General features: G+C 40.5%; 2 protein-coding genes across 2 annotated transcripts in view; one reads left to right on the forward strand and one right to left on the reverse strand.

The window, feature by feature from the left end:
- Positions 1 to 2,094: 2,094 nt before the first annotated feature.
- LOC132159694 (keratin, type I cytoskeletal 19-like) lies at positions 2,095 to 5,105 on the forward strand. Its single transcript, XM_059569268.1, has 8 exons — positions 2,095 to 2,576; positions 2,888 to 2,970; positions 3,238 to 3,394; positions 3,896 to 4,060; positions 4,140 to 4,265; positions 4,367 to 4,587; positions 4,667 to 4,713; positions 4,870 to 5,105. The coding sequence occupies exons 1-8, from the start codon at positions 2,154 to 2,156 to the stop codon at positions 4,974 to 4,976; spliced, it is 1,329 nt and encodes a 442-aa protein (XP_059425251.1). The 5' UTR covers positions 2,095 to 2,153; the 3' UTR covers positions 4,977 to 5,105.
- Positions 5,106 to 7,564: 2,459 nt separating this feature from the next.
- LOC132159696 (tyrosine-protein phosphatase non-receptor type 4-like) overlaps positions 7,565 to 24,576 on the reverse strand; it is a 92,866-nt gene continuing 75,854 nt past the window's right edge. Inside the window, exon 28 of the mRNA XM_059569271.1 lies at positions 7,565 to 7,723. The gene's annotated coding sequence lies outside the window, so the exon portion shown is untranslated. The remainder of the gene's footprint in view (positions 7,724 to 24,576) is intronic.

The raw sequence follows: 24,576 nt of genomic DNA on the forward strand, positions 1-24,576 counted from the left end.
AAGTGAGAGAGGAATGACAATAGGAAAGGTGAAAGACAAAATAATTATGTTCACGGATCATAAGGAACATGATCTAATTATACTTCACCTTTGTACGGTGTGTCTGGGACATATAATCACAGATCCACATGACTCGAACACATTGTAATTACATGCCTTTGGGCTGGTTAAAGTGTACTTCACTAGAATAGGTTGGTATTGACGCTAAATGAGTGGGAAAAAGTAAAGTTCACATTGTCACGGCCAAAAATCTTGCAAGAGCGCCTTTCCCCCAATACCTGAATCATCACCTGAGTCACATTTTCCTTCAAAACTTTAATTTCGAGCTGGATTAAAAGAGCATCCGTTTCATTGTGCAACTCATCGCTTCAGTCACGTGACCTGCTCGAAGACAAGGGCGAGGACAAAACGGCTACACGACTGTTTCACAGCCGCAGATATTTAGATCGCCTCTCAAAAGAATAAAACTAATGTGTGTACAAAAATGCAAGTTTTGGCCATTTGCAATCCATATTGAGTACCCAAGGAAATATTTCAAGCGTTAAACGATGCGACAAAACACTTAAAAGTGCCTTAATACATTTAAAACAGTAATATAAAAATATACAATTTAGTAATCTCTATATTAGTGATGTGAACGCAACCCACTTAATGGTTTAGTGTTTTCCTTGGGGAAGCGTTTAACGTGAAACTTTCATATTCTGGGTTCATCTTGCATGAACATCATCAATAAGGTGTTCGCCTTTTAATGTCTGCTTTTTTCTACATTACTACTTAATGCAAATTGGAGCAGCTTCGTTTTGTCCTCCAGGTGGGCGTTCCTATGCGGGTGTGACGTCAGGTGAAAACTATAGCGATGTTGCATCAAGATCATACTATGATCGGTGACTAAAGTATAGCTTGTTTTATTGTATTCAGTTAAATCAGGCTTATATTCCTCATATAAGTTCACATCTAATCATAAAGGGTGTATAATGAAATTGATAGTGAACTAGTAGGCTATAGCCGGCTCATTCTGCACATACCAAACAGGGCAATAAACCTTATCAGACACAGTCACGGTCACTGCACAAGTGAAAGGGAAACCCTTCACAACAACTTTCATTTGAAATGTTACTAGTACATTTCAACAAAGCTTGACATAAAGTAAATTCATTTAAATTTGAAATAATTGCTTATTTTAGACATGTTTTAGTAAATATGAAAATAATTATACACTCTAAAAAAGGCAGATGGTTATTTCAGGACAACTTTAGGTCAAATATTGACTTACCCAACCGTTGGGTTAAATTTTAACATTTAATTTTTAACCCAAAAATTGGGTTAGTCCAAATTTGAACCAAAGTTGGGTCAAAATAAACCAGATTTTTTTTAGAGTGTACATATTTAAAATCATTTATTTTCGAATAAATAAGTAAAATGTATATATTACATTTTATAAAATGTTATACTTCAAATTTTTTTTATTGCATTATTATATATTAGACAAAGAAAATAGCATGCACATGCATGAAAATGGTAAAATAATTGGTAAAAATTACAGTGTAAGTTTTAAAAATAATAATTAATTAAAAAGTTCTATTTCTAAAATTTGAAATTAACTACAATTATTTTATTGAGTCTTCATGATGTGTGGTTATAAATGCGGCATGCATTAAAATGCTAGAATAATAATAGGTAATTTTTTTAAACACTTTGAGATTAATCATGGCATGTCCCACCGCAGTACTTATATGAATTATATAAAGTAATACCTTTGACAGTATGAACTACTGAACTTTATAGCCTTTGTAACTTTATGTAATGATAAATGGCTGTAACTGTTAGCAAACGTTATAAAGTGGTACTCTTTTGTTATGTCTATCCTGACCCATCAAACCCTAAATTCTGGGGAATTAACCAAGAATTAATGTTTATTGATAAAAATCTTGTCGATCAGGTTAGGCGTGCCTCAGGGCTTCGTCCTGGGCCATTTCACAGACGCTCCCTTGGACACACCTGTTTGATGTTTTTCCGATAATCATTGCCACAAATAAGCTAAAATAACCACACCCCCCAGGTCAAACTGTATAAAAAGGTCCTTGGCTCTCCAAAATCATTAAGCAGCTGTCAGAAGTGTCCAGCAAAGCGCAAAGGCAACAGGAACAGAAACCATGACTCAGGTTATGCAGTCTTTTTCACGCAAGAGCTTGTCCGGCTCCAGCTCTCGTCCCTTCTCCTCGCTCTCGCTCGGCGGTGGATACTCCAAGCGCATCGCCGTCGGTCATGCGCCAAGTGTCTACGCAGGTGCAGGGGGCTCCAGCGTGCGCGTCTCTTACGCTCAAAGTAGCAAGAGCGGTTTCGACCTGGCCAGCGCGCTCGGCGGCGGTGACAATGGCTTCGGTGCGGGTTTCAACGAGAAGACCACCATGCAGAACCTCAACGACCGTCTGGCGAGCTACCTGGAGAAGGTGCGCTCCCTGGAGAAAGCCAACGCGCAGCTGGAGTTCCAGATCCGGGAGTGGTACGAGAAGAGAACCCCCGTCTCCAGAGACTACAGCCACTATTACGTCACCATTGAAGATCTGCGCAAAAAAGTGAGTAACTGTAGATCGCATAACTATAACGTTTATTTGATTTGAAACGTGGAAATGGATAATATTTCAATGAAAACTGAACTACTCTACTTATGATCATAGTAATATAACCATTATATTTTATTGACGTAAAACAGTAAATTAACACAATTAAAACAAAAATAAAAGAGGATCCTGTATGTCTGTATCGGATAATAATGTCACCAGTGTTGTTATATATATGTATGTATATACATACATATCTTGGCAACTGGCATAATATATATTCATATATATGTATGAATGTAAAGGTTTCAACTCTTTATCTTTAGATCGCCGTCGCCAGCATGGACAATGCCAGAATCATACTTCAGATTGACAACGCCAAACTGGCAGCTGAGGACTTCAGAGTCAAGTAAGTACAACAAAAACCTTCACCTTCTAATTACATAATTTAAAACCTCTTTTCATGAAGTTTATATAACTTTGATATCACACTCCATTCTAGTAATAAAGTAAAAAACAAAACAAAAAAAAAAACAACTTAGTCTAGACCAGTAGACCATTCCCAGCAAGGGTTTCCCCTCATTTTATTTGCTTTTTAATGTCACACCCCACAATTTAACCCTTGAGTTTTTTTTTAAGATTCCCGACCTAATCATTTTATTCTTGGCGGCTTCAGGTACGAGAATGAATTGGCCCTGCGTCAGTCCGTGGAGGCCGATATCGCCGGTCTGAGAAAGGTTCTGGACGAACTCACCATGACTCGCTCAGACCTTGAGATGCAGATTGAGGGTCTGAGGGAAGAGCTGGTCTACCTGAAGAAGAACCATGCAGAGGTGAGATCAAAAACGTTTTATGGGCTGGGCGAACCAGGTGCAGTGAAGCAAGATCATTACCAGATAATTCACCAAACCAATAATCTTCTCCAATCAAGTGTAGCTTTAAAAATTAGGCACTGTTAGAAACACTAGTCATGTAATTAAATGTTACCTGAAGCTATGCTTCAAGGTGCAGTCACATTCATCACATCAATAGGAATTTGCAATTGGGAATTTTGTGTGAAAGCTCATGTAAAATTTCTACCACTATGGGAGCTTTATTTGATCGAAACTGCATAGTCAGACCCCTAATCATTACTCTCTGCTCAAATTCCTACTAGTTTTTATTATAAATGTTAAAAAAGATATTTCCTGCTAGCTGCATCTAGAGGGAGCGATTTGCAACTATTTTATATCTTACAACATCAATTGCCACTTTTCAGAACAAATCATTCTTTCGGAAAATGTGCAATGTATGAAAAAGGTGCATAAGCTAACAGCTATATCATTGTTCTGTAGGAACTCGCAGCTCTTCGCGCTCAAATGTCCTCCAGCAGCGTAAACGTTGAGGTTGACGCTGCACCTCAGCAAGACATGGCCCGCATCATGGAGGAGATCCGACAGCAATATGAAGGCGTCATTGACAAGAACCGCAGAGAAATGGAGTCCTGGTACAAGAGCAAAGTAAGTGTTTGTTCTTATTCTCGATGGCTAAAACATACTCAATCATCCGGACATTGACCGCAAATCTCTGTCCAAACAGTTCGACGAACTGAACAAGCAGGTAACCACCAGACAAGAAGACCTCACATTGTCCCGCAGTGAAATCAGTGATCTTAGGAGGACACTTCAGAGCCTGGAGATTGAACTGCAGTCACAGCTCAGCTTGGTAAAAGTCTTTCTCTTTTTGCAATAGCTGCTTCTAGAGGGAGCCAATTGCGCAATTTATTATGCACCCTCACCGTTCTTCTACGTGTTATGATTTGACAGAAAGCAGCACTAGAAGGCACACTGGGAGAGACAGAGTCACGGTACACCATCCAGCTCAGTCATTTGCAGGGCGTCATTAACAACCTGGAGGCGGAGCTTTCTCAGGTGCGCATTGACATCGAAAGACAAGGCACCGAATACAAACTTCTCCTGGACATCAAGACCAGACTAGAGTTGGAGATCGCTGAGTACAGGAGACTTCTGGATGGAGAGGGCATTCAGTAAGTTTTTACAAATAAACTTTGTCTTTATAAAGATCACAAAAGTTGTACAATATTTATTTTAATTTTTTTGTTACAGGAAACAGACGGTCAAAGTTGTAGAGATTGTACCTCCTCCTCCCAAGCGTAAGTGTTTATAAAGGGTGTCCTTTTTTGGGTGGAAAAAATGTATTATAAAAAATTATACTACATGAATCAATTTAAATACAAATAAAATGTTGATAATTAGATGCGTTTGTGTAGTTTTAACTTACAATTTTTATTCATTTTTTTCCTCTCCAGACGAACCTGTGGTGACCAAGCGTGTTCGCACAGTAATCGAAGAGGTGGTTGATGGAAAGGTCGTTTCTCGAACAGAGGATGTGGACGTTGAGGTCGTGAAGAAGTAAAAACGAAGGCAGTGAGATCCATAAAGTCGGCATGAATTTTCAGCCTCAGTACGGCTGATTAATTTATCCCTGTTCAACATCTCATGTGAAATGCAAAGAAAAAATAAAAAGACAAGCTGCAAAATTAAATGTTTGTTCTTTCATTTCTGAACCAGTAGCAGGTCGACATTCATCAAAAACAACACTGAAAATAGTTTGAGCTGTATTGTATTTGATTTGACATGTGTCACAAGCGCCAAAAGACGAGTCAGCTTAATTAAGCACTTTCAAAAGGTATGCCAGTAAGAAACAAAACAGTCTGTACAAAAGACGTACTCGCTCTCTCACAAACACAACTGGGAGATATATAAACATGACATACAATTTCCTGTGTACTTTTCTGACATTTTAAAAACATACAAAAAAAAAAAAAAAAAAAAAAAAGTTATCTTTTCAGAACACTTTTAATATATAACATTGTATTTACAAGTATTTCACAAATGACACTATGTAGTTAAGAGACCCCCCCCCCCCCTCCACCCACACAGGTGTCCGTATTTGACAAAATGTTCAACATAAATAATTAAACAGCATATTTTTCCCCATCACACATTTACAGTATAAATTCTACAGTAGCACAGCTGACTACCACAGTCAGTTGCAAAGTGCTGTCCTTTCTTTCATTCGTTTTTTGTTAAATACAAAAATACCACCACTTCCGACGCAACGTCGGGAGTAAATTTCTAGCTGTGGTGCTATAACGACGTACATTGAAGCAAAATCTGCTCACATTCAAAACAGTGGGCGTGATTGGTCCAAATCGTTTGTGCAATGGCACCGCAAAACACTGAATGGGGGAAATGTTCATAAAGGCCATTTGCAAACAATTACAATGGTCCGGAGTGTCAAATTAACAATAATTCTTATGTATCTTTTCTCTTCAGAATGCAGTTAAATCTTGATCATAAAATTTTGCACTTGTGGTGAATAAAACATTAAATTTTGTAGGACTCCTCCTGTAATGACTCTCCAAGCCACTAGGGAGTCTGCTACCAACCATTGGTGGGCACATAATTACTCTCCCAACCATTGGTGGGCACCCCCTGCCCCTTAATGAGAGAACTCTCCAGGCCACTAGGTGGCACTAACAGCTGTGAACTCTTTAATTAAGACTGCTCATTAAGTTAATTTGTTCCAACTATACTTTGACTTATTTAAATTTGGCAGTTTCATTGAGCTGTGTTCAGTCTTGAGCCTACACAGTACCTATTACCTGTGTTGTAGAACTGTTAAGTTTCATTTTCCAGTTGCCAATTGGACTACCATCTGTTTTCTGCTGTAAAGCTGTAGCTGATATTTTGTTTATATTTGACCTCTGAGATCAAGTAAAGACTGCCTGCCTTTGAGTTATCTGAGCCTTTGAGTTTGCCCTTCCTTAGGCACATGGGTCTTCTAATAAACTGTTCTTCCCAGTAGACCAGAGGTAGAGAACTAGCTTTCCCTGACTGGGAGACCCAGGTTTGAGACCCACCTCAGACACCTCATGCCAGTCCAGCGTGACAAATTTTATCTTCAAGGAGTGGAGCAGATACCTTTTCTCAATAAAAAGCACAAAACTATTCATACAAGATGAACAACTAAAATCTGAAGGTAGTCAGTTTCTTACAGTAGAAGTTTTGAAAATTTGATTGTAAACATGGAAGATAATTGCTAATTTTTAATATGTGATATGTTACACTAACCAGAGAGGACGCTAGACTAAATCGTACATTAAACATTTCATTTGCGTCCATACTTATCCAGTTTCCGCCAACGAAGCTAATGTGAAATTCACAGCTTTATTTTCTAAATAAAATGCTACAAAGATCCGGCAAACATGGATATGAAAGAAGAACAGCTGCCTGATGAATATTTAACAATACAAATGCCAGCTGTTACGTACTACACATAGCCTTGCAATAAATAGCGATTAGACAAAGCGACACACCAATTAGCTTAAGAGGCAAACTGCTGTGAAATTTGGCAGCAAGAAACATCGTCACCATGGCCCACTTTGTCAACGCAGCTGGTGGCCTGTTAATTTAGCTTAGTTTAGAGAGAACTGTAACACTACCATGGAAACTTTATCAAGTAACAAAAGTACTTTACAAAAGTCTAAGTACTGTATGAAAGACTATCTTTAAAGCGCCAGGGTTAAAACAAATTAAATGTGTATCATTAAAAGCTTTTTTGTTCGACAATTAAAAAAAAGTATGTTAACGATTTTAACTTGTGTTTTAAACATAAATATTAAAACAATTACAGTCACAGTCGGGAAAAGGGAAAAGAATTGGCCAAGCACCTGTTGCTTTCAAGTTAACTGTTAAAAATCCCCCAAAACAAATAAAACGCAAAACGTGCTGTCGTTAGTTGCAAGAGTTAATTCTGACATGGACTGTGGTTCATTTCAGCTTTTGGCACAAAAGCAAAAGCACATTTCTTTCTCTAACCCAAATAATTAACATTATTAACAGTACCTAACTCATCAGTAACCTGATAGTTATATATATATATATATATATATATATATATATATATATATATATATATATATATATATATACTTTTTTTTTTAACAAAAAATGCCCTTAAGTCATTGTTTGTCGCTGAAAAGTGCAATAGTGCTTTTTCGTCTGTATTGTAGCGGTCATGTCCACCGCCTTCCAGCAGGGGGCGATAACGGGCTGAGCGCAGATCTCACTGGCAGTAGTGGTAAATCACAGAAGATCCTCAGAAACGTTGAAGGAGGGTTGTTCATTCTTCCTTTTCGTCCGGAGTCTCAGTCTTGCACGGCTTTATGATCTCCTCACCGTAAACTTTCAGAATCGCTTCACAGACAAAACGGTACTGGCTCTGAAAACAAACAAAATGGATTTCAAGTGACTCGAATAAACAAAACTGCATTTACACACAAACGCTGATTTGCTTTTACATAATCTTTGACAGTCCATTTTCCAAATTGAATATTTGTTCAAAGTTTGTTGAAAGTTTGTAGTGTCGAATCTTAGATATTTTGAGATACTTCATAGCAAGTTAACTAAATTGTTCCTGTAGACCATAGTAGAACTCAAAAATGTTTTATGGGGAAAATATTAATAAACAAGGAAATGTATCTTTTGATTAGTTTGCAAAGTTTGTAGCATGGAATCTTTTCTATATATATATACTGTATATATATATATATATATATATATATATATATATACACATATACTTTGTATGAGTTACTTAATAGTAATTCAACTAATTTGTTACTGTAGCGCATGACAGACCTATAAATTGCTTTGGGGAAAAAGCATTTGCCATTAATGTGCATCTGAATGTGACGTTAACAGTAGCGGATCAATTCAACGCAACTCAAACAACTGGTTTGACATGGTTTTTAGAGTCTGTCTGTATTAATCCCCTGCTATAAATTGTTTTTGGAAAAAGCTTTTAATTTAAAAGCGCATCTACATACTAAATGTAACATTACTTGTCAATCAAACAGTCTCTTCCTACAGTATCTAAGTGGGCTGTTCTTGGCCAGAAGGAGCTGCAAGGTGGACTAGACTATGCACAGGGGTCTGGATGATACAAGATGGCGCCGCCGAGTCCGGTTACCGTCCAGGTCGCTCCGCTTAGATTATGTTTTTATTTACTTTTTTTTTTACCTACTTTTGCTTTCTCTTTTTACACAAATAACCTCTGCACTGATCATTTACGACAAATAAACACTTTTGGACATTGGACACCGCTTCACTGACCTGTTTCAGGACACTTTATCCTCCAACCCATCGTGGCCATCTGAGATTCTCTGGAACGCCGAGATGAACAATGGCCACCTGAATAACCACCCGAGGCGACGGATCAAGAAACACCACGGGAAACGCGCTGGGATATGCAACAGACTGAGGAAAAGAGCTCACAGTCCTCCTCTACCGAGCATTCTGCTGGCCAATGTCCAGTCTCTGGAGAATAAGATGGACGATCTTAGAGCCAGGATAAGTTTCCAAAGGGACATTAGGGACTGTAACATCCTTTGTTTGTCTGAAACATGGCTAACGCCCTTGGTCCCGGACGCTGCTGTAACACCATCTGAAAACTTCTCTGTTTTACGGATGGACAGGACAGCCAAGGCCGGCAAATCCAAAGGAGGAGGAGTGTGTTTCATGATTAACAAGAAATGGTGTGACCCCAGGAATATCTTCACTCTGTCGCGCTCCTGCTCGCCTCATCTGGAACATTTATACATTATCTGCCGCCCATTCTATCTGCCCCGGGAGTTTTCATCGATCATCATAACTGCTGTTTACATCCCACCATCCCACAGACACCGGTTTGGCTTTGTCTGAGCTTCACGATGCGCTCAGCGGCAACATCAACAAACATCCTGACGCTGCTATTATCATCTCTGGGGACTTTAACAAAGCCAACCTCAGGCAACATATGCCTAATTTTTATCAACATGTATCCTGTCCAACCAGAGGACTGAATACACTGGATCACTGCTACACTCAGTTTAAGAATGCCTACAAAGCTCGCTCACTACCGGCTTTCGGCAAATCGGACCATGCCGCCATTTTCTTCACACTGGAATACAAACAAAGGCTTGTTCAAGATCCCCCGGTGCAGAGGGTGGTGACCAGAGGTGGAAAGAGTACAAAAATATTCTACTTAAGTAAAAGTACCATTACATTAATGAAATTTTACTTAAGTACAAGTAAAAGTACCAGTCTAAAAATCAACTCAAGTAAAAGTAAAAAGTAGCTCATTTAAAATTTACTCAGAGTAGAAATTACTTAGTTACATTTTAACAGTGGGAGGGAGTCAAAAATGGGTCAGGCCAAGGGTGTCAAACTCAGTTCCTGGGGGGCCACAGTCCTGCACAGTTTAGATTTAACCCTAATTAAACACACCTGATCCAGCTAATCTAATCATTTAGGTTTATTTGAAAACTACATGATATGTGTGCTGGAGCAGGGTTAGAACTAAACTCTGCAGGGCTATGGCCCTCCAGGAACTGAGTTTGACACCCCTGGGATAGGTCTATTAATCTCAAACTAGTGGTTTTTAATTAAAGGAATCAGTTATTTAGAATAATAAAACATTTGGGCTGTTACCAGGCAAATCAGTATCAACAAACTCATCTTTTAATGCAGAGGAAATGCAGAAGATTCATTGGAAGTGGCATTTAGATGTATTACACTGTTTAGTGCAGGACAAGAATGCATTTAACCTGCAGTTTCAAATGCATGAATAATGTTTTGATATACAAGACATAAAATGTTGAATACTCATTTGAAATGATAAGAAATTAATTATTTAGAAAAAATCAAAAGATACTTTAAATGTGAAATTAAAATGGCCAGTATGTGTCAGCAAGTCACTGTTAATAAGTGAGTCATTGCGACTGAACCGAATCATTTAAACGGTTGATTCATTCAGGAACGAAACACTGTCACTCACGTTGCTCAGAGACGCAAAACTGTGCTTTGGTGGCTGTGTTTGGAATTATTTTCTGTTGTAGAAATAGAGCTAAAAAAGGCAATATGGTGTCTGAACGCAAGTCTCTTAATTAACTTGTTTACTGAACTGTTATATATATATGTATGTATATATTCATGATGATTTTTGGAGGAAAAGACGGCATTCTTTGTGTGATTTTGATTTAATATATGAAATTATATAAATATGTGAATTTTCTGCCCCTATATCTTAAATTTTGTGATCTCGCGCGCACATCATTAAAACAAAAAACATGATATTATCGCAGATGATATATAAAGCACACTCCTCACCACTGTCTCTTTGGCTAATTTGTGCAAAACCTCTTGCTAAAATGTCAAAGCTTCATTTTAACTACCAATGCAACGATGCAATTACTTAGCTTACCTCTACATTCTTGCGAAGGGTTGATGTCTTGTCGAGATTTTATAAGCTGCTAGTTTGGTCTTCCTAGGCAAGTACAGCTTACACTGCATAATAGAGCATACATATGGCCAGGGGTTCACTTCAATTCCTTCGGGTTCAACTTCAGAATATGACGGGGTTTCGTTTTCAGCGGTGTCTGCACCACTAACGCCTGTTTTGACCGTCTGCATCTTTCTTGTGATTTTAGCGCCAGTTTGCCCTCCTGCACATTATTTACTGACGTAATTTCCAGGGAGCGATTTATTTTTTTATTTTTTTACTCAGTAATTAATGTGTTTTAAAATGTAGCGAAGTACAATAATTTAAACAAAATATACTTAAGTAAAAGTAAAATTACAGATTTTAAAAATTACTTTAAAAAGTATTAGTACACAAAAAAGCTACTCAATTACAGTAACGCGAGTAAATGTAATTCGTTACTTTCCACCTCTGGTGGTGACGCGATGGTCCGCCCAATCAGAAGCCATGCTTCAGGCGGCTCTTGATGACGTAGACTAGGACATGTTTCGCGCAAGTTCATCTGACGTCAGCGAGTTCACGGATGTAGCATTAAGCTTTGTAAATATGCTAGCCGAACAAGCTATGGATACAATAACGAGGTTAGATATAAGGACCTTCTCAAATTAGAAAGCGTGGGTGGACAGATCAATCCATGCAGCAGTAAACAAATGCACTGCTGCTTACAAAGCCGGTCTTCTGTCAGGAAACATGAGCGAGTACAAAGCATCGTGCTATGCTCTCCGACGCGCAGTAAGACCCGCCAAACACAGATACAGGGAATGCATAGAGTCACATTTCCAGCTAAATGACTCCCGACGAATGTGGCAAGGACTGAGGACCATCTGTGCTAGGGCTGGACGATTAATCGAAAAGTAATCGAAGCCGAAATTCAGAACCTCTAACCGACGTAATTTTCCCATGTCGGTTATTTCGGTTCTTTAATCCTGTTAATACTTCCCCCTTAAAAGCATACTACCGCGTGTGTAGTCACATGACTCTGCTCTCCAGTCAGTGGCATAAAAGCAAAACACGGAGGTGAATGCCGGTTCAACACATAGTGATGGCCTTGCGTCTTCACTAAACTTTGTCAGTTGTATTTATTTTATGGTTTGGACATTCAAGCGATTAGATGATCGGATTTGTATTATTATATCGAGCTACCATGTTAGCGCTAGGGCTGCCAAAAAACATAATTAAAAAAAATGTAATAAAAATACACATTGTAGGTGAATTGTAGGTGTCCATTAAGGAGGCAGCTTTAAGGCCCGTCCCGGGTATACTTCACATTCCGCGTTCTGATCCGTCTCACACACAGCTTCATCCGCACAGCTTTCAGAAGGCGGACGAGCTCGACGAGCAGTAGGCCTACCACTTCTGTCATCATTCACCTCGTGCATGCGCTGTTGACAGCCGCGCACCCCATCCACGTGCAGGCACTTTTTGAGACCGCGTGGACGGATGCGCGGCTGTCCCCGAGCCCTCTTGATGACGAAAATTACATAATGCGGACGATGCTTGGATGCGGATGGTCAAATTATACTTTGGCCTTTATCAGTGGCGCACGAGATGCGATGACAATATAAAAGTGTCATTGCATTATAATGTTTTTGTTAACCTATACAGTTGAAGCAACTAGATGCAGCGCTGCTGCGATGTTCAATCAAAATATCGCGGAAAAAGAGAATGTGGAGAAGATCTTGTTTACGTCAAAAATGAAACCAAACCATTCACACAAAACGCATATTTCACGCATTTTCTAGAGAGGGACGTCTTCTATTACCCTTGCACTCGCGTCTCACACAATAGAGCCGCATGTTTAGAAAGCCTTGTAAAATTAAGGTGCGTTCAGTTTTTTTCAAAAACATATCTTGGGACTTTATGGTGGGGTTTCCCCATCCTACTGCATCTTATGTTTAAATGAAAAATGTACTCTGTGCTATTGGCTTTCACCCCTTTCAATTAAACTATGCATGCACACATGGTGCTGTCTTGTTTATAGTTCTTTAAGCTACTTAATTATAATTGGTTTATAAACATTATTTTAAATATTATGCACTTTTTTCACAAGTCATATTTTCTTATGCTTTGAATAAACGTGCATTAGTAATATTTTGCCAAATGCGTCCTCTCGTGAACTCAGAAGAGAAGCCAAAAGCTTTTCTTTACCCTAACTAAAATTATGTATTTTAAATTCGAATATAATTCGAATTTGGATAATATTAAAAATATCTCACCTTTAATAGTCAATCATATTTACAGTACAAACCTTGTCAGTGAACTATGAGGGCAACAAAACTGAAACAAAATAATCGTTCATTAATCGTAATCGAGGTAAAATGTTCAATTAATTGAGATTTTGATTTTAGGCCATAATCGTCCAGCCCTAATCTCTGCCTTTGGAAACAAATCCTCTGCAGAGGTGAGAGCAGATCTGTCGCTGGCTGACGAGCTAAACACTTTTTACGGCCGCTTTGAAAGCAATCTAAGCAGCGCGAGTCTGCTGATCAGCACGTCAGGAAGCAGCAGTCAGATCAGTGATCATCATGTGATCACCGTGTCGGAGGACGAGGTTGGGAGGGCACTTAAGCTAGTGAATGTAAGGAAAGCAGCTTTACTATAGCTCAGCTTTTAATACTATAGTCCCCATAAAGCTAGCTTCTAAACTCATAGACCTCGGCCCGAATTCTTCACTCTGCAACTGGATTCTTGATTTCCTCACCGGCAGACCTCAAGTGGTGAAAGTAGGCCAGTACACTTCCAACTCCATCCCCCTGAATGTAGGAGCCCCACAGGGCTGTGTCCTGAGTCCCCTGCTCTACTCTCTCTACACACATGACTGCGTGTCTTTGCACTGCTCCACATCTATAATCAAATTTGCTGATGATACTGTGGTTCTTGGCCTCATTCACAGCAATAATGAGACCGAATACTTGGATGAGGTAGAGAATTTAACATCATGGTGCCAGGACAACTGTCTCTCTCTGAATGTGAGCAAAACTAAAGAACTGATTGTGGACTTTAGGAAGAGATAGCAGTAGCCGTATACACCTCTTATGATCAGCGGGACCTCTGTGGAGAGGGTGAGCAGCTTCAAGTACCTTGGTGTAAACATCTCAGAGGACCTGACTTGGACTACTCACATTCAAACACAGGTTAATAAAGCCAGGCAAAGACTGTACCATCTGCGTCAGCTGAGGAAATTCAGGGTCTCACCAGCAATCCTCAAAACTTTCTATTTAGGGGCTATAGAAAGTGTATTGACTCAGTGTATCTCAGTGTGGTATGGGAACAGCTCCAGTCAAGACTGCAAAGCCCTGCAGGGAGTTGTGCGCTTAGCTGAGCGCATCTCCGGGTCTGCTTTCCCCTCTCTGCAGGACATCTACCTCAAACGCTGCAAAAGCAGAGCTGTTAAAATCATCAAAGACTCCACCCACCCCAGTAACCATCTTTTCACTTTGCTGCCATCTGGTAAGTGCTTCCGTAGACTGATGGCAAAAACCGAGAGACTCAGGAGGAGTTTCTTCCCCCAGGCCATCAGGCTCCTTAATTCAAAACCAGCCTCTTAACATCTACATGTCTCCACTTAATGTTCACTTTATCAGTAAGATCTTCATTATTCACTACTTCACATAGACACACTGACAGTGTCAACCTGTTTGCACATTTGCCTCTTGTACATTCCTGTGTATCTTAATATTTAAGATTACAGTACAATGCACATATGCACATTTTACATCCCTGTGTATCTTAATATTTAAGACTACAGTTTTACTTTCATCTTTTTTTATATTTTATTCTTACTTATTACTTTTATTTCATTCTTACATAGCTATTTTTATGTATATTTTAATCTGTCTTGTTTTCTTTAATAATTGCACTGTCCATGGAGCGGACCTGACTCACATTTCACTGCTGGTTATATATGCTATATATAATTGTGTATGTGACGAATAAAAATCTTCAATCTTGGATCATCATGGCACGCTGGTCTCTCATGGTTCTGACGATGTCTAAAGGATACACCGACTGACTGTTTTCTATCAAACACATCGCTGTCTCCATGGTGATAAGCACCCCGGTGCGACCAATCCCAGCGCTGGAAGAAAAAGGCGTGGAGTTAATAAACATTTTGTTCACCATTATGGTGTTTTCTTTAGATTATGAGATGTTGATTATGGATACAGTCAAGACATTTTTTAGGCATGACCCGCAATGAACCACTACAGGTTCTGGCGCCTCCGCTCTTTTGCTGCGTACTTGACTGACAAAGTTCAAGAAGTTCAGAAGGCATTTTCATATCATTTAAATCAATCAATTACATTCAAGATAAAATGTATAAAATGCATTTACATGTTTATTTACTGTGTACTGTATATGTATATGTAAAAATACACACATGTACTGTATATATTTAAGATATTTGCATACAGTTTAAATCCTACATAATCTGAATATACACATGTAAATATTTCTTAAATATATATTCATTTATGTGTGTGTATTTATATATACATATAAATATACACAGTACATACACATATTATGTAAACACAAACGTTTATTTTGAATGTGAATAATTGCAATTAATCAAGTTGACAGCACTAAATCTGACACAAAAGGCCAGCAAACTAATTAATGTCATTTACTGAATTATTACAATTTTAAATTTTAAAATCACTAATTGCTGATCACTTGAAATTAATATCATAATTAATATAATATATATAGTATAACACATTTTTTCAATGATATGTAGTTTACAGAATGTCTCAAATTAATTAAAGTAATAACACGGTTTAATAAATACATAATACATTTTTACCACCTTTGTCTGTGAATAATTTCTTTTTATTGACATTTTTAAGAAATATCTTCATACCCTGCCATGTTCAACTTGTGTGGTGAGCATGACCACTAGGGCGGCGCTCTGTTCCCACACCATCTGCCAGAAGTCAGAGCATGTCCCAGGAAGAGGCCCTTGGCAGGCGATATTCCACTTTACTTCACCTTTACCTGGGATTTTCATCTGAAAACACATAGATATATACAGATGACAATTAACTAAATGACAAAACATTAACAAAATAACATTTAAATAACCATAATCAATAATGAATGCTCACATTAATGAAATTTGCATTGATATAATCGTCAGTCCCCTTCAACACGACTCGAGTGGTGTCATCTGTGTCAGGAAATAAACCGGTATGAGCATCCAGCTAATCATCAAGTCCAAAAACACAAGCTGTGTGAACTCACATAGAGAAATGTCCCGATAGCGGTTTTTGGAGACGTTTTGTGGCAATCTGGCGCATGACAGATATTATAGAATTATACATATATATATATATATATATATATATATATATATATATATACAGTACAGACCAAAAGTTTGGACACACCTTCTCATTCAAAGAGTTTTCTTTATTTTCATGACTATGAGAATTGTAGAGTCACACTGAAGGCATCAAGGGCTATTTGACCAAGAAGGAGAGTGATGGGGTGCTGCGCCAGATGACCTGGCCTCCACAGTAAACGGACCTGAACCCAATCGAGATGGTTTAGGGGTGAGCTGGACCGCAGACAGAAGGCAAAAGGGCCAGTGTAGTGAAAGGTTCTGTCTAGAGTGGCAGGAAGGAGACCAGGGTCGGCGTACGGGGCTCGTGAGACTTTATTTAACAGATTCAAAATAAAACAAATAAACAAACGCGGCAAGTGCGCGCCCTTCAATGAAGTCTCCTCTGCTTCGGTACTGCAGCCTTCTGTCCTTGGCAGCTCACCAGCTTCACTCGCTCACGAGTCCCCGTCTCTCTCGTCCTTCGCCAGCTGTCGCGCTCCTTAAATGTTGGTTCCCCACGCCAATCACTGCAACGAGATCCAGCTGTTACTTGTTTCTCACCTGAACCACTTACCGCCGCTCGTCTCTTCACTCGCTCCCCCGTTGCAGACTTCGCTAAACCACGCCTCCCTCGCCACATACCCCCACCGCCCGACTCAGGCCGGGGAGCCATCCGGCCTGCAGCCCCCCCCCCCCTCCATTCCTGGAGAGGAAGTCGGCCACAGCCATCTGCGCCCCCGGCCTGTGAATCACCTTGAACTTAAACGGCTGTAAAGCTAGATACCAACGGGTGATTCACGCGTTGGTATCCTTCATGCGGTGGAGCCACTGGAGGGGCGCATGGTCCGAGCAGAGGGTGAACTCCCATCCCAGGAGGTAGTAACGAAGGGTGAGAACCGCCCACCTGATGGCCTAACACTCCTTCTTTATGGTGCTGTACCTAGTCTCTCTCTTTGAGAGCTTCCGACTAATGTACAGCACCGGGCGGTCCCCCACCTCCTGGGACAGGACCGCCCCAGCCCCCTGTCCGACGTGTCGGTCTGCAAAAGAAAGGGGGGAGCAAAATTAGGAGAGTGCAGGAGCGGCCCGCCACACAGGGCCGGCTTAACTCGGGTAAAGGCCCGTTGGCACTGGTCCTTCCAGTGGACCGTATCCGGTACCTCCTTTTTAGTGAGGTCAGTCAACAGGCTGGTGAGGTCCGAATAATGAGGAATAAACCTCCTATAATATCCCGCCAGCCCCAAGAACTGCCTCACCTCCTTTTTGGTCTTGGGCCTGGGACAGGTTGCAATTGCTGCCGTCTTATCAATTTGGGGACGCACCTGCCCGTGGCCCAAGTGGAAGCCCAGATACTTTACCTCCACTCGCCCAACTGCGCACTTCTTCGGGTTGGCCGTTAGCCCCGCCCGTCTCAGCGCCCTGAGGACCGCCCTCACATGCTCCATATGCTGCTGCCAGTCCCCACTATAGATGATAATATCATCCAAGTAGGCTGTGGCATATGCAGCATGGGGCCGCAGCGCTCGATCCATGAGGCGCTGAAACGTAGCCGGGGCCCCGAACAAGCCGAACGGAAGCGTAACAAATTGGTGTAATCTAAACGGCGTGGTGAAGGCTGTCTTTTCTTTGGACATGGGAGATAAGGGGATCTGCCAGTATCCTTTGGTTAAGTCCAATGTCGAATAAAAACGAGCCGTGCCTAACCGATCGAGCAACTCGTCAATTTGCGGCATTGGATAAGCATCAAATTTGGAAACTGCATTCACCCTGCGATAGTCTACACAGAACCGTACCGAGCCGTCCGTTTTGGGCACCAAAACTATCAAGCTCGCCCAATCGCTGTGTGACTCCTCGATTACCCCCATCCCCAGCATGGCCTCTAATTCAGTCTGAACTACCTTTTTTTGTGTTCAGGCAATCTATACGGCCGGCTGCGAATTACGACACCCGGCTCTGTCTCAATGTGGTGCTGAATCAGGTCCATACGACCAGGTAGGGGCGAAAACACGTCCGCAAATTCTACCTGCAACCTCGCGATGTCAGTGAGCTGCGAGGGCGAGAGGTGGTCCCCTCCTACAATTCGCTTAAAGTGCGTGACATAAACTGGTGCCCTGGTCCGTGAGAATCTCCTTTGGGATTCCCACGCGGGAGATTAAACGAAACAAGGCGTCTGCCACACTCTTTGCCGAGATGTTGCGGAGCGCCACTGCTTCAGGATACCGTGTCGCGTAATCCACTAAGACCAACGCGAAACTGTGTCCCCGTGCGGATCGCTCTAACGGCCCGATCAGGTCCATACCAATTCGCTCGAAGGGGACCTGCACTAGAGGAACAGGGCGCAAAGGCGCTTTTGGAACGGCCGGTGGGTTTACCAGCTGACATTCCCGACAAGACGCGCACCACCTGACCAAGTCATCGCGGCTGGCAAGGTTTAGCCTCGCCACGCCACTCGGTTCCCCTGGGACCGCCCCGCTAGGTCCTGGGACAAATTCTCCCACCTGAGCGCTCGCCCCGCCCCCCCGGCCGGTTCTTTCCCCCGACGGCACCCGCTGTCAAATACCCCAGTAAATGCTGGAACGCTGGCCAATTGGTCCCCAAAATTAGTGGATGCCGGAGGCGCGGACTAACGGCCACCTCCACACTATGCTTTTGGCCCTGAAATTTAATGCCTATGGCTTTTAATGGATATTCCTTTATATCCCCGTGCACGCACCTCACCTTAACCATGCGGCCCGTATCCAATGCCCCGGATTGTATCAGGCTTTGATGGATGGAGTTCTGGTTACAACCTGAATCCACCAGAGCCTGATAGGTACCCCCTGTACAAAATTCCCTGCCTCACGCATGCGCGAGTAGAGCTTGTCCAGACTTGTCTGGTGCATGCGCAAAAGTTTTCAGTTCGACAGCATCCAGCATAGTAGTTTGATACGGAGTTTCCCTGGCTTTATTCCTTTAAAGTCTGTTTTTCCTTTGTGTGGTATTGCTGTGCGTTAATAACTTTGTAAGTAATAATATTTATTATCAAAGTAGATGTGTTTCAGAGTGTGTTATAGCGTAATTCAGTTTATTTTACCTCAGGAAAATAATTGCATCGATATAAATACCATAGCTGTAATCCTCATGTATGAGACAAATTATTTGTTTATTTGCAATCAAACATGCTTATTTATTTGTATAAGAGCGTTGCTTGTCATGTGTGTCAATGTAAATATTTATTTAGTCTCTGACCAGCATTTTAATAATTATTACAATGAGCACACGGGAGCGCTAGAACAGCGTGCACACACACAGTGTAATTTGACACCACTTGTAAGCAGCAGCAGTCCCGGTCTGTTAATGAAGCTGCATTTAGTGTTCATAAGTGAAAATAAACTCTTGTTTCTTTTGTTTACTATTGCCTCAGGCAATTAGTTCTATATAGAGTTCCTATAGCATACAGTATATTGTTTTATCTTTGCATCTGTCATTTATCATTTCATATTATAACATGTATATTTATCATCTTCATTTGTTCTTTGACAGAAACCACATTTTGTGCTTATTCACACGAATAAACATTGAGACTTCATGTTCACTCTGGAGTAGCTGCAGTTCTTTCTAACCGAAGAAATAGGCCAGCTGAGTTCCAACCACCCAACTGCGCACACAATATCCTACAAATTGGTCCTTCGAGCCGGATCGGGACATCAGCTGCGCTATGGCTACATCCAGAGATTACTATGAGGGAGAACAAGTACCAGATCCTCGTCCAAGTCGTACCCGGCGGGTACCCACCTACTTGGAGGATTATGTGCTTGATTATCCACCTCTGAGGCATGCTCATCCATCACCAGCATCCTGCCTGCGGGTGTCGCTGTTGGACAGTGTTTTCTCTACTTCCTGTTGGCCTTCTGTAGCAAATTGTAGCTCTGTGTAGCTGTTTTTATTTTATTTTTTTCTCTAGAATCTTTATCTTACTATCACTCTCTGTTTTTTAAAGTGGTAAAATATAACTTAATTCACACCATATTTCTGATATTATCGATCAATCTTATCAGATTAACTTTGATCGTTCACTTTTATTTTATTTCCGTGAGTGCAGTACACCTGCAAAGCGTTAGCACTCGTTAGCTTGTCATTAGCGTTTTCATTCGAACCTATCGCTGTTTTCTTTTCTCCTCTCCCTCGCTCCAGTTTTTCACAAGTTCATCAAACAACCGCAGTAAGAATTTTCATCAAGCACGGTGAGTAATGGCTTCTCCTATCATTGTTTCTTGCACCTCTTGCCACATGTACAGTTTATCTATCTCTGTCGCTGATGAGGGATTCACATGTGATAAATGTAGGGAAATAGTTAGGCTGACAGAGAAGATTTCAGAATTAGAGACACGCATCCAAACTTTAATTGAGGACAGTAAAAATGTTAGGGCTCTAGATACGGCTTTGGATGCGTCTAGCTCAGGGATTCCTGTACATTGTTCGGTTCCGGAAACAGAGCCCCAGCAGCAGGGCAACTGGGTGACGGTGAGGCAGCGTAGTCGTGGGTCAAAACACCGCTCTTCTGTTCCGATCAAAACATTAAACAGGTTCTCCCCACTCAGTGATGCACCCACTGAGAAACCTGATGAAAGTCCTCTAGTTATTGGTGATTCTATTGTACGGAACGTGAATATAGAGACACCAGCCACCATAGTCAAATGTTTACCGGGAGCCAGAGCGCCTGACATCTTGGCAAATTTAAAAGTGCTGGCTAATGCTAAACGTAAATACAGTAAGATTGTTATTCATGCCGGCGCTAATGATGTTCGACTTCGCCAGTCGGAGATCACTAAAAATAACATTAAAGAGGTATGTGAACTTGCAAGCACGATGTCAGACACTGTAATATGCTCTGGTCCCCTCCCTGCTTACCGTGGTGATGAGATGCATAGCAGATTGTCATCACTCAATGGCTGGATGTCTAAGTGGTGCCCACAGAATAACATAGGTTTCATAGACAATTGGACGAGCTTTTGGGGCAGACCTGACCTGTTTAAAAGAGATGGTCTTCATCCCTCATGGGGTGGCGCAACTCTTCTCTCTAGAAATATGGCAAATAGTCTTAGTGTTTATACTTGACTAACTGGGGCCCAGGTCAGGAAGCAGACAGACTGGCTAAACCGACCGTCTGCTAGCTGCCTCCCGTCACAGAGGTCAGTTAATTCTCAGCACATAGAGACTCTTTCACCTAGATATCACACTATAGAGACTGTGTCTGTTCCCCGAACTAGAAAATACAAAAAACGTCCAAACCAAGTTAAGATTAACAATTTAATTGAGGTTCAACAAATAAAAAACAGAAGCAATATGGATAAACAAATGATAAAGCTTGGCTTATTGAATATCAGATCCCTTTCTACGAAAACACTTTTTGTAAATAATATGATCACTGATCATAATATAGATGTACTCTGTTTGACAGAAACCTGGCTAAAACCTGATGATTACATTATTTTAAATGAGTCCACCCCCCAAGATTACTGTTATAAACATGAGCCACGTCTAAAAGGCAAAGGTGGAGGTGTTGCTTCAATTTATAACAACGTTTTCAGGATTTCTCAGAGGGCAGGCTACAAGTATAACTCGTTTGAAGTAATGGTACTTCATATAACATTATCCAAAGAAACAAATGTTAATGATAAATCCCCTGTTATGTTTGTACTGGCTACTGTATACAGGCCACCAGGGCACCATACAGACTTTATTAAAGAGTTTGGTGATTTTACATCCGAGTTAGTTCTGGCTGCAGATAAAGTTTTAATAGTTGGTGATTTTAATATCCATGTTGATAATGAAAACGATGCATTGGGATCAGCATTTATAGACATTCTGAACTCTATTGGTGTTAGACAACACGTTTCAGGACCTACTCATTGTCGAAATCATACTCTAGATTTAATACTGTCACATGGAATTGATGTTGATGGTGTTGAAATTATTCAGCCAAGTGATGATATCTCAGATCATTATTTAGTTCTTTGCAAAATTCATATAGCCAAAATTGTAAATTCTACTTCTTGTTACAAGTATGGAAGAACCATCACTTCTAACACAAAAGACTGCTTTTTAAGTTATCTTCCTGATGTATCCAAATTCCTTAGCATATCCAAAACCTCAGAACAACTTGATGATGTAACAGAAACTATGGACTCTCTCTTTTCTAGCACTTTAAATAAAGTTGCTCCTTTACGCTTAAGGAAGGTTAAGGAAAACAGTTTGACACCATGGTATAATGAGCATACTCGCACCCTAAAGAGAGCAGCCCGAAAAATGGAGCGCAGCTGGAGGAAAACAAAACTAGAGGTATTTCGTATTGCTTGGCGGGAAAGTAACATATCCTACAGAAAAGCATTAAAAACTGCTAGATCCGATTACTTTTCTTCTCTTTTAGAAGAAAACAAACATAACCCCAGGTATTTATTCAATACAGTGGCTAAATTAACGAAAAATAAAGCCTCAACAAGTGTTGACATTTCCCAACACCACAGCAGTAATGACTTTATGAACTACTTTACTTCTAAAATCGATACTATTAGAGATAAAATTGCAACCATTCAGCCGTCAGCTACAGTATCACATCAGACAGTGCACTATAGACCCCCTGAGGAACAGTTCCACTCATTCTCTACCATAGGAGAGGAAGAATTGTATAAACTTGTTAAATCATCTAAACCAACAACATGTATGTTAGACCCTATACCATCTAAGCTCCTAAAAGAGGTGCTTCCAGAAGTCATAGATCCTCTTCTGACTATTATTAATTCCTCATTGTCATTAGGACATGTCCCCAAAACCTTCAAACTGGCTGTTATTAAGCCTCTCATCAAAAAACGACAACTTGACCCCAAAGAACTAGTTAATTATAGACCAATCTCGAATCTCCCTTTTCTGTCCAAGATACTAGAAAAGGTGGTATCCACACAATTATATTCCTTCTTAGAGAAAAATGGTATATGTGAGGATTTCCAGTCAGGATTTAGACCGTATCATAGTACTGAGACTGCTCTTCTTAGAGTTACAAATGATCTGCTCTTATCATCTGATCGTGGGTGTATCTCTCTATTAGTTTTATTGGATCTTAGTGCTGCGTTTGACACAATTGACCACAACATTCTTCTGCATAGACTTGAATACTTTGTTGGCATCAGTGGAAGTGGTTTAAATCATACTTATATGACCGCCATCAGTTCGTAGCAGTGAATGAAGATGTATCCTATCGATCACAAGTGCAGTATGGAGTACCTCAAGGCTCAGTACTAGGGCCGCTACTCTTCACGCTTTATATGTTACCCTTGGGAGATATCATCAGGAAACATGGTGTTAGCTTTCACTGTTATGCTGATGATACTCAGCTCTATATTTCTTCGCAGTCCGGTGAAACACACCAATTTGAAAAACTAATGGATTGCATAGTCGATATAAAAAACTGGATGACGAGTAATTTCTTACTGCTAAATTCTGAAAAAACAGAGGTGTTAATTATAGGACCTAAAAACTCTGCTTGTAATAACCTAGAACACTGTCTAAGACTTGATGGTTTCTCTGTCAATTCTTCGTCATCAGTTAGGAACCTAGGTGTGCTATTTGATCGCAATCTTTCCTTAGAAAGCCACATTTCTAGCATTTGTAAAACTGCATTTTTCCATCTCAAAAATATATCTAAATTACGGCCTATGCTCTCAATGTCAAATGCAGAAATGTTAATCCATGCATTTATGACCTCAAGGTTAGATTATTGTAATGCTTTATTGGGTGGTTGTTCTGCACGCTTAGTAAACAAACTACAGCTAGTCCAAAATGCAGCAGCAAGAGTTCTTACTAGAACCAGGAAGTATGACCATATTAGCCCGGTCCTGTCAACACTGCACTGGCTCCCTATCAAGCATCGCATAGATTTTAAAATATTGCTTATTACTTATAAAGCCCTGAATGGTTTAGCACCTCAGTATTTGAATGAGCTCCTTTTACATTATAATCCTCTACGTCCGCTACGTTCTAAAAACTCAGGCAATTTGATAATACCTAGAATATCAAAATCAACTGCAGGCGGCAGATGCTTTTCCTATTTGGCGCCCAAACTCTGGAATAACCTACCTAACATTGTTCGGGAGGCAGACACACTCTTGCAGTTTCAATCTAGATTAAAGACCCATCTCTTTAACCTGGCATACACATAACATACTAATATGCTTTTATTATCCAAATCCGTTAAAGGATTTTTAGGCTGCATTAATTAGGTAAACCGGAACCGGAAACACTTCCCATAACAACCTATGTACTTGCTACATCATTAGAAGAATGGCATCTACG

This window comes from Carassius carassius, chromosome 16 (genome assembly GCF_963082965.1).
Source record: "Carassius carassius chromosome 16, fCarCar2.1, whole genome shotgun sequence".
NCBI classification, from domain to species: Eukaryota; Metazoa; Chordata; class Actinopteri; order Cypriniformes; family Cyprinidae; genus Carassius; species Carassius carassius.